General features: G+C 40.1%; 1 protein-coding gene and 1 long non-coding RNA gene across 16 annotated transcripts in view; one reads left to right on the forward strand and one right to left on the reverse strand.

Annotated features, from left to right (window-relative positions):
- The window catches only part of ptprt (protein tyrosine phosphatase receptor type T), a 385,704-nt gene that overhangs the window by 129,820 nt on the left and 244,189 nt on the right, over positions 1-11,695 (reverse strand). For all 15 annotated transcript variants that reach the window (XR_004331615.1, XM_032513298.1, XM_032513297.1 and 12 more), the window contains one exon: positions 2,579-2,714. Coding sequence is in view for 14 of the 15 variants with exons in the window: in XM_032513298.1 (XP_032369189.1) it covers positions 2,579-2,714 (136 nt within the window). In the remaining variant the exon portion in view is untranslated. The remainder of the gene's footprint in view (positions 1-2,578; positions 2,715-11,695) is intronic.
- LOC116687717 (uncharacterized) overlaps positions 1-11,695 on the forward strand; it is a 113,842-nt gene that overhangs the window by 31,968 nt on the left and 70,179 nt on the right. The gene's annotated exons all lie outside the window — the stretch shown is intronic.

Genomic DNA, 11,695 nt, shown 5'->3' on the forward strand with positions numbered 1-11,695 from the left:
ATATATATATATATATATATATATCAACTATAAATGTGTTTCCTTCTGTGGCATTACAGAAAGATGTAGAATAGAAGCACATTGTGTCTTGCCTTCTCTCCCTGACCCAGTCCTGTTTCCTGTGTTAACTTACTTGGTAAATAAGCTGATTCTGACAATAGTAGCTACATTGAAAGTTATTATACAAAGATTGTTTGCCATTTAAAGTGTACTATGTGGTGACCTTGACAACTTCTATACAGTGACCCAGGACAAAAAAGAAATGTGCTATTTTTAAAGAAGGAAAAATATATTCCAAGTACTAAACATAGGAATTGGACAGTTGTTGAATGTCACCAGCTTACAGCATGAGCCAGTCGTAACAGATGCTTGCTGTGAGAAGTGCTTTATTATTTGTTTTATTTACATAAAACATTTACATATTGTCTCAATGTCAACGTAGCCCAAAGTGGAGCTCTGGAAGAACGGCAGTATGAAAACGCAGCTTGACAGACATACGTGACAAACTGACGGCTGCAGTATGATGTAAGAACTGATAACTTTCATCATTTTATTTCTTACTCATGGTAAAAAATAAAAGTCTAAATAAAAACAGGATAAGTGTCCAAGCTTTCTGCTAATTGGTGCTTGTATCACAAATGTTACTCTGTAGATGCCAATCCCTCCATGTTGATAACAAAAATGATCAGTTGTAAGAGACGTTTTGAAGCATATTGAGACATCTTAAAGACAAAGAATGTCACACTTGCAGGCAAGATCTTCTAAATATTAACAAGTAGCAAAAGTCTGCATAATTTCCTTCAAAAAAACAACAACACAAGTTTTAGAGGACCAAACCACCATCAATATTTGTGCCTTCATGCACAATCCACTCCTTTATCTATTTAGATGATTGCTGTTTTTTTTTTTAAATGTCTCAGGATTTGATTTGTTGGGCGATCAGATCGTGTGTAACATGTAATAATCATGCCTTCCATTTTCACCTCCCCGCCGATCTATACATGATCTATAGTTTTGGGCATAATTACTAACATTACAAAAACGTCCACAGTAAGGTTGTTGGAATGCATTTACATGCATTGTGTTGTTTCTCTTTTTGGACTATCACGCAAAACTGCCACACAAGTTGCCCTTCACTTTTATCATTATTATCTCTCAGCATATTTTCTATACATTTGAAATGTGAAGTACTAAATTGACACAAACGTAAAAAAATGACTAAACAATCAAACATGTGAGTCTTAGCAAAAGAAAATGCGGAAGCATAATGCGAGTGGAGCAGAGAGGGATGGAAGAATGGATGGTGTGATGTAGAGAAGTAGAGAAAGTAAAGGAAGGCAGGTGATGGTGGCAAGCCAGTGTGCATGTTAACAAAGACCCAGAAAGCTGCGTAGGTCTGGAAAAAAAAAATTAAATAAAAAATAAGGTCATAGTGTACAATTCATCTGGATTTCGATACGTAAACTGTGGGCACCTCTATGATTGTTATTTATGTTTGCCTTAGGGTTCGAGAGGATAAAGTACAGCTCCAGATTCAATACATAATTCTTTTTTTTTTGCCTTGAGAAATAAAATCAAGTCTGTGGCCTTCACAATCATAAAATGTGTAACCTGCAATGTCTGATACATGTTAATCTCTAAGAAGGATTTTTGTTGACTGACACTAAAACTACATGAAAAGAATTTAAAATTCAGATTTAATATTCCTTATTAAACATCAAACAGATTCCACCTCAAGACATTAACTGTCTCCCCTGTAGCTATAAGTTAAAATAAATTGAGCATCTGTTCCTACCTATGTGAATGAATATCTGCTCATACATTCTACCTGCATGACATCTTCAATTAACACTGTGAGTCTGTCAGTCTATTCAGTCATGGGGATTAAAGATGCTAAATGTAGTATTTTATTCATCAACACATGCATTTGTCCAGTGACTTACTGTTAAAAAAAAAGATTGGTAACCTCTATCTCATGTCCATGGTGCTCTTAAACTGCCATCTTCAAAGTTCTTTCACCATCTGCTGTCACCAGAAACTATAAATGTTTCAGTTTCAAAGGAAACTTTTCCTGATTTGTACCATTAGACTTGAAATAAAAGTAAGATCCCACGCTCTGCTCTTGCTGCAGCATCACCATGTATTGAAGAAAAGTTCCGGCCCCTCTGGACCTCAGTAAAGAGTTTCAAACAATGACTACAATGTCCAGAGGGGCTGAAACGATAGTTTCTTCAAAAAATGGGGATGCTGTAGGAAGAGCAGAATGCAGGATCGTCCTTTTTTTAAATCCAATGTGGCGTTTTCCAACGCACATGCATTGAAGAATTGTTGGATGTGCGAATTGATTCTTCATTATGTTTGGTGCCACACAGCAACACGACAGGAAACCTGGCTGTAAGGACTATGGCCCAGTGGCGCACAATGCAGCGGAGTCTGATAGAGGCTATACCAACTCAATACCAACCAATTGCAGTGACAATACAAAATGGATGTGTTGATGGTTTATCTAATTTTTTAAAATGCTACACATAGCACCGTTAGTCTGTCACTATGACCTGATGTCGTGTTTGTCACCTACCTGCGTTTGAAGGTGAGGACGACGCCGAGGAGGATGATGATGAACATCAGGATCCCTGCGATCACTCCAGCCATTTTCACTGTGCTGTCCACCTGCTTCTCCGGCTCCATTGCATCTGAGTCCTGGGTGGATGCACCTACACACACACACACGCACACACGCACGCACGCGCACACACACACACACACACACACGCACGCACACACACGTATGCCCAAAGTCACATCAGTAGGCAACCATATCAAATCGAAAGGCCCATACACATTACGTAGAAAGAACCACTCAGGTGCATGCACATGGACGAACACACAAATACAATCAGGCACTCATTCATGCATACACACGCATACACACTCAAGATGGTTTAACCTTGGTAGCCATCCTTAACAAACACACGCTTTCTTACAAACATACACAGAACATAGTACATATGTACAAACAAGAACATACTGGGCACACTTGATCCCAATTGCAGAGATACTCTATTCGTCCATATGAAAGGAGCCAAACACAACTCAAACAGCATGCAAGGGGATGCAAACATCAGCACACATTTAGGAAACAAACACAAACATTTCCAGGAGCTTTTGTTCAAAAATGCACCTCAGACTTTATATCTTTTTGATGTATTATTTTTTTTTTTTGGACAGATGTAAATTGATCAAGTTAAAGTCACTTAGAGGTGCTTGAACTGCCATCCTTGAACACCGTAGAAAATTACATTGTGAAGCACATGTAACACTTTACAGTGATATACAGCCATGTGGGGACCATGAACAAGATATGAACAGACATATATCACATAAAAAGAAAAAAATATTGCAGCTCCAAAGAAGATAGCACTTTATGAATTTCCAGAAATCTATTTCTTTGCACTCAAATTTAAAAAAACGTCAAGAACATGGGAAAAATGTCCTGGGTTTTTCCTCTTTTTTTAATGTGTGATTCCCGAAGTTAATCCATGTGACAAACACGGAAAACTGTCCAAGGACAGAGAAGCGAATGCAGAAGTCATGCAAAGACAAGGACTCCAAAACATGCACATGTGTAATGATTTAAGCTGGCAAACAACAGACACAGTGGATAGGAAACAACATTTGGGCAAGGTGAATGCAAGGTTGGATTTTACAGAAGGACAGAACATCGTAACGCAGGTAAGAGCACTGCTATCCCTGTATGGGGGACTGAGATCAGCCAGTGTAATAGGAAGGTAAGGTCAGGGTGAAGACGGGAGTGTGTGAACTCTGCATCCTGCTTGAACTTCCTCATTTCAACATTGGTCTGGTTAAACACACACTTTATTTTGTTTCTTAACTGATTTCAAGTTAATACATCATTAAGATATAAGACATCTTTTAGATTTCAAACCGTTTAAACTACTTTTGACGTGTTTTCTTCCTGGTGCAAACAACAACAGCGTGGGTGTACGATGAGCTGAATTCTGAACTTTTGCAAGAAAGTTTGCTGTTACCGCTATCTTTTAGGTATCTTAAAGTACTCACAGTATGTGTTTTGGCTTTTTCCCTTTCCTTTATTGTTTTTATTTGAGCATGTAATGAGTTTACAAAGTGAAAAAAAAAAAATCGCCCCAAAAGGGACTTACCATCTCCAACAGAAAACCCTGTTCACAAACTGCCCTATTGTTGTCCAGCCTTTACATCCGTGACGAACGTGCGTCATTGAGTGTTACTTTGTAACACACGTTACAATGCTCGCCTAGCTGCTAGTGTGGCATGCCCTTTAACCAAGCCAGATAGAGTGGAGGCCCCAAGAGTTAAGATATTTTTGTCGTCATGTCCCGGAGACAGTGCAGAATTAAAAATATTACATATAAAAGACTAATGTGTTAACATTTTTAATAACTTAAACCACTCTGAAAGGTCTTGGTCCAGTCTAGGTTGAGAAGCTGGTTCAGGTTGTTCTGCGTGGGTTTGGGATCTGAGTCACGGGTTTGTTTTGGATCACACTGGCTTGTTGTCATGGCCGCCCCACTCTGCTTCTGACTGGCTAGTAGTCCTTGCTGCACGGTGCAAATCCCAATTAATCCCAATTAAGATGTAATATTTAGGAAAGTAATATTTAGGAAAGTGATGCAACAGAAACTCAAGAGACTGTTAGCAGATCATTGCATGCGACTTTAAAAAGAGTAAAACTCAATTAAACGCATAAATCAGAAACAACTAATTGAGCTGTTCAGTGCATGAGGTGCCCTTCACAGACATACTGCAGCCGCAGAACAAAAGTACATCCCCAGTGAATACCTGCCAACTTAACACACTACTTAAGGACAGTTAATATATTAAAATTACTTTTTGGCAATTAACACAAGTGTTCCTCAAACACCAGCTCCAGTCCAAGTTACACTTTCAAACCGGACAGAACTGAAAAGCCGACTAACAAAACTATCCATAACGCTGCTGCGGTCTGTGGGAGGATGAATGGAGGCAAGGTCACATCACCCAGAGGAACAAAAAGACCGAAATAAGTAGGGTTAATGGGCAGAGATAAACAGACACAAGATAAAATAATGGCTAACTAAATGAAAAACACTGGAAAAGAAACTCAGGAAAGAAAGAGGTACATGAGGAGATGTGAATGAACGAGTGCGTGAGCACAGGGAAAACCAAAATAAATTAAAGAAAAGAAAAGAAAGACCATTTTACCATTTATTAGTGATGGTTATTACAAAGTGTTACCAAACAACTCTGAAAAAAAGGAGGAACGCATGAGAGGAGAATTAAATGAAAAAACCTGACATGAGTGAAAATAAAGAGAAGACCGGAAAGAGACAGACGTGAGAAAGATGAGAGAAACCCAGAGATCCTACACATAAATGCACCTGTTCTCTCAATGCCGCATATTGTCATAACCTTGATAAACAAAAGACAGCCGATTAATAGAGGAATACTGCTGCGTGGGAGTTGACTTTTAATCCCCTGTCGCTCTCATCTTCACCCCCTCTGCAATAACAACACAAGGTTGCCAGTGGACTCCACTGAGCTAACGGCTTCAGCACCTAACCTTGGCACGGTGGGTAATGGCTGCCGCAGTCCTCAATGTCTGCCTTAACGACATGTTCCTTTAAAAAACCCTCAATGCCTTCAATGACAACGCATTCACTGTCTCTGTACTCCCGTCACGTACAGTGTCCCTCATCTATTAGCTGTCACTTTTTTTTGAAACATTAGGAAAATACCTCGGTCAGTCTGTCTCAGCAGGACTTCTTTTTAGATATACATTGGACCTGAATACTCCTACAAGTAGAAATTAGCTTCAGTAGGCTATAGCATGATGCCACAAAGTAGTGTTTGCACATGACTTTATCACAGAGATGCATTGACAAAAGGCAAAACCAACAAGCAAGAAGAAGACCTGAAGATGACGTAATTTTGAAACACAGCTGTACTCAATACATTTATCTCCATAGAGTTTTAGGGGCGCATCTATCACTCCACACCAGAGGTTTTTAAAGTAGGAGGCGGGCCTCCCCAGGGAGGCTCAAAACTGTTTCAGGGGAGGCTCTGTGAATGGAACGGAAAAATATATTCCATTAGGTATTCCATTATCAAAAGAAGATTACATAGCCCAAATGCGTGTGATTTGTTAAAGAGAGGGTTCACAGATACATTAGTTTGAGGGGAGTTCTACCATTTTTCCATCTTTTAGTCAGACTCTAATGAATGCTGTATGACAGACCTTTGTTATGTACAGTATTTGGTGTAGTCACACATTATGTCACACAGTAATATTAGGCTTTCTTAGTTCAATTGTTAAGTGTCTATATGCATCCAGGAACTGAGCAAAACTAAGCAAATAAACTAGGGGGGCGCCTTTTCCAAGCTTTTTCTGAAGGAAGACCCAGCCTCAGACTTTAGGGTCCCATAGCATGAAAATTTCACTTTATGAGTTTTTTTTACATTAATATAAGCGTTCCCCCAGCCTGCCTATGGCCCCCAGTGGCTATAAATGGTGATAGGTGCAAACTGAGCCCTGGGTATCCTACCTTTGAGAAAATGAAAGCTCAGATGGGCCGATTTAGAATTTATGACCTCATAAGGGGCAAGATTACCTCCCCTTTCTCTGCTTTGCCCATCCAGAGAATTTGCCTCCCCCCATGAGAGAGAGACGTCATGGCTTTCAAACAAGCAAAGTGGCAGTTGGTCAAGGCCACACCCCCCAGCCTCCACCGCCAATGAAATGAATATGCTGTGGTATATTTCAGCATTTGTTGCTGCAACACCTTTGAGCGTACTGCCAACACCCACTGGAAATATCAAATGTCTTTCACTTGACACTCCTCATCAGAGTAGATACAACTAAATGTGCAAATTCGAATGACTTTATTCAACCAACTCGGTTTTAGACAAAAAGCCAAGATACACCTGCATGTGAGGCCTGGTGTTGTTTTTTATATTCTTTGAACACTATTGGAAAATAACCCACGGCAGGAAGGACACTTTCTGATAGCCCGTGGCTGTAATCAGCAGAGGTGTAGAGAAGTGTGACTTTCAGCTTGTCTGTGTCTCCCAAGCACATTATAGTTACATGAGAGCCTCAAGCAATCATCCGAGAGACCAGTTCACACAGTTCCTGTAGTCTATGCCTTTCTAATCACCCCACAGGTGTATTAAACCTCAATTTGCCCCCTAAGCGATCCGCAATATGTATCACCTGACACATTACAGTGTGACCCCATTTGTTCACACTTCACCGTCCCGCGTGCTGATTGGGTTCAACAGTTTATGATGTAACAGCAGAGGACCCCATCTGGCGACGGGTTCAGCTCCATTTAACACTGTGATTGGCCAGCTCTGGAGACGCTCAGCCAATCAGGCCAACTGTGACAGGGTTCTGATCAGTGCAGAGGAAAATGATCTAATGTGACTGCGTCCTTTACAAGGGGGTAAAAGTTGAGACGACGCAAATTGTCAAAGCAAATTAGGATTGATTGACAATTGGCGCAAACGGAATATGGAGGACGGCTGCCTCGTTTATTGTTGTGTTGTCACTGTCGACTAATAGGTGGCTCTAACGTATGTACTATTTATGGATCCATCTTGCTGTCATGCCACCGGTACTGACAGGTGGTGTGGCAATTATTTCTTCTTCTTCACGTCCCTAAAAATTGGCAGTTGGCACTCTAGAGGGCCTTATACCTAAACGTTATATTTGGCCAGGTCAATGTCCTCTTTATTTTTCTGTTTAACTAAAGTTCAGTAAGTAGTAGCCTAGCTAGCTGTCTGGATTTACCCTGCAGAGATCTGAGGACCAGGTACCCATAGTCCTCAGATTGGACAGATAGTCTAGCTAGCGGTCTGGATTTACCCCGCAGAGATCTGAGGACCAGGTAACCATAGTCCACCTTGAGGTAAAATGGAACAGGAATGTTGTGTAATTTATATGTTAATGTCAATTCTAAAAATTTAGATCCAATAACTTGATGTCTTACATTATATGTTACATTTATTTTTAGTGAAAGCATGTGGAGGTTAAAGAACAACAAAGTTTCAATTCAGTTTACTTCTCTATTGAATATATGTCAGCAGGTGACTTTAACTGTCAGCCACGGTGTATGATGTTGTGAATCAGAAGAACTATATTCTATATTTTACACCATATTCAGACGTTTTCTCCAGTTCTCCAGTTATCATAAAAGCCTCTATAATTACCAAAGATCCTTACTCTTTAAGCATCACAAGATGAAAAGGTCTTTGTTGACACTTGCCCTTATATTATAATGGGCAATGTTGCCATGGGCAACCATGTGGCCAGAAACATTAATTGGAGTGGTGAATCTTCAGCATTTCAACCTGTTCTCATGAACCATTCATTCGAAAAAGTAGGAAAAGTTAAGCACTGTAATTCGTAAGCATTCCATTTTTTTATTTTTTATTTTTTATTTGCTGTATTCACTACATTGCCGGCCGCTGTATAAGACCGTGGCTGGCTGTGAGGAGGGGCTGGGTGGGCGCTGACATACAGGACTAGGAAGCCAAGGCGCGGGGTTCGCTTCCAGGCAAAAACTACAGCCTTTCACCCAGGAAAAGTGTGTTCCTTAGGAGTTTTTTAATCCATACAATGATCTTTTTCCCAATCTTAACTAATCGTTTTGGTACATAATCTTAACTTTTTTATGGCAAAACACATTTTTTGACTAAATTTAACCATGTTGTCGGCACAGAGTCGCGGTGCTCTGTACTCGGCTCAAAGTCACCTATTTTCGGATAACTGAACCACCAACTGCCGCTGATACAATGGAGGTCTGAAGCCCAGGTCACGAAGCACTGTAGCGGCTTAAACAACTAGCAACTGTCGCTCGGCCTCATGGAGCTCGCAGTCAGCCCGCGTCACGTGACCAGCCCGCGTCACATGACTAGCCGGGGAGTCTCTTTATTTCGTAGGATATCATACGGACCCATTCATAATATGAGCATATACAGACAGAATAAAGGTTGAACTGGAATGTTTGCTCAAATGCACTTTTACAAACATAACTAATTTCTTACTGTATATCCATCAAAGGCTGTTCAATCAACCTATATTCTTGCCAAACATAGCAACACCCATCCGTACATGTTGTGTAGAAGAGCTTAAAGGAAGAAGTAGGGTGGGGCTGAATGGTAATGGCCTAGAAGAGCATCTTAAATCTTTATTGTTCCTGTAAAATCCTCCCAGGAGAAAGACAGGAAATATCGATCTGAGAGGTAACTGCTCTTGACTGTCTCTGTAGACGCTAGAATTCACAACCACTTGGCCTTCGCAATGCTGTCCTACCAGGGGAATACTGTAGGCAACACAGACAGCAACACACATTTGAAGGAAAATAAGAACACAGATGTTCACTCTCTAGCTTGTAAATATTGTGGGAAGTGATACTGCAATGGTAAACAATACATGCATTCTCATATTAAGGGAAACACACACGTGGGCGCCCAGGTAGCTTTGATGGTAGAGCGCATGCCCATGTAAAGAGTTGTATTCCTTGACGTAGATGCCCAGGGTTTGAGTCTGACTTTCAGCGGATCCCTGCATGTCTTCCCCCTCTCTCTCCCCCCATCATCTCTTTCCTGAAGATTAAAGGTAGAAATGCCCAAACATATTCTTTCAAAAAAACATACATTATTTGAAATTGCTAGGATGGAATCGTAAAAAGTCATCAATAAAATTTGGTTCCAAGGTTTACGTTATATAGTCATATTGTGTAGTTATATTTACAAAGAGGAGAGATAAACTGTGGCATCGAGTTTTTGGGGGACATGGATGTACTAATACTTAAGTATCTTCCATTAATTACCTATTTTATTACATCCTGCAGTACTCTCATAAAACAAAGAATCAACCATAAGGCAGCGGTTGCTCCTTTAAAGCCTTTAAACACAAACAAAATGGTGCTAAGTGGAGCAGCTTTCATAGTTTGATCGGTTCCGATGCTGTCAGTTCTCAGATATCTTCTCCGCTACTCTACTCAATCTCTTAGTGCGTTCCATTTACCTCGGAATTTGGAAGCCGGAGCTGGAAATGAGATCACACCCAATCCATTGTGGGCTGGCTCTAGCCATGTTAGCAATACCAGTTGATAACAATAGGGTACGCTGTATTTTGTGCAAACAAACAGCGCAGCAACATGTCCACGGATAAAAGTTGGAAAGGACTGTGTGTACGACTGTACATTACTACAGTTTTCACAACTGTTGATGCACGGAGCAGCCATTTTGGATTTTTGACTTGTCCGAGTTCCGACCTTGAAAATTCCGAGGTCAGGGGGCGTGTTTCCAAGTTTGACCCCGGAAAATCCATCTTCCGAGTATAAAGGGAATCCCCTCTTGTCCACTTACACCGCATCTCCCTTCGCTTCAGTTGTGTTCCAAAAAGGACCTCAAACTGTCCCATCGCTGCCGTTATGAATAGTTTTGTTGTGAAATATATTCGCAGGTGGTCATTCTGTATTTTTGTGTTTGTGTGTTAATTTGTCAAGCCCCCGCTGTGTTAAGGCCTTTATTCCTCTGTTGAATGTTGAAAGTTGTTACTTTAAGAGGGTATTTTTTGTAAGCAGTATGCCATTTACTTTAGAAATATCCCCAAAATATTGGGATTAGTACTGTGTTGGGATTAACTAATTTGGTGCTCCTGTGTTACGTCTAAGAAAGTATTAATACAGAACAGAAATATTAATGACTGCCTCAGTGTTTGCCAATATAACTGTGACAACAATGGGCTGGTGGTTATTCCCCAGAATGCATTGTGTCACACAAGCTGTGCGTGCATGTGTATGTGTGCACTTGTGTAATATCCTTTTCATTTATACATTTCTCCCCATTTTTATCTTTTTATTGTGCCTACTTGGAGAACATGATACAATTATCAGGAAGGAATTGAGAGTAAAAGCAGAGATATTAAAAACATAATCTCATCCAAATGGAGAGAAGATTGATTCTCCGAGCTACAAACACACTGCAGCAGCCCTGGATCGCATATTAAATGCTGCTTTTCTCTGTCTGTCTCTGTGTTTGTGTGTGGGCGCGCACATAGAAATTAACGTTCGCCCTTTATTCTGTTTTGTATGTACGTTTTTGTGTATCATGTCTGAGTGTGTATGCACAATAACTATATATCTATATTTATATATATATATATATATATATATATATATATATATCAATTTTGTAAAGCATTTAAATGTAAAGTAAAATAACAAAGTATATATTTTTGGGATTTGAGGCAATATTAAATTGTGTGTGCATGCAAAGAAATATCTGTCCACATTTTGTAATTGCATGTGTTTTGCAGGTCATAAACTGTGTGTATATGCGTGCGTGTCTCATGTCATAGTTTCTGTGAAGGTTTAGTTTTTAGGTATTGTCTGTCAGCAGCTGCGGGGTGCATCCTCTGTGGATTAGTGTTAGCATGGCTGAGTGTGTTTAACAGGATTACAAATCTGAACTATGCTGCAACAGCATTCTCCATCTGTCTGTCTGTGTGTGTGTGTGTCTTTATTTTCATAAATGTGCCTTTAACTGTGATTTTAATATTGTGTGCATGGGTGCCTTCTTATATGTGTCTCTCTCTCTGAACCTCTAAATGTGTGTGTGTGTGTGTGTGTGTGTGTGTGTGTGTGTG

The sequence above is a fragment of the Etheostoma spectabile genome, chromosome 4 (genome assembly GCF_008692095.1).
Source record: "Etheostoma spectabile isolate EspeVRDwgs_2016 chromosome 4, UIUC_Espe_1.0, whole genome shotgun sequence".
NCBI classification, from domain to species: domain Eukaryota; kingdom Metazoa; phylum Chordata; class Actinopteri; order Perciformes; family Percidae; genus Etheostoma; species Etheostoma spectabile.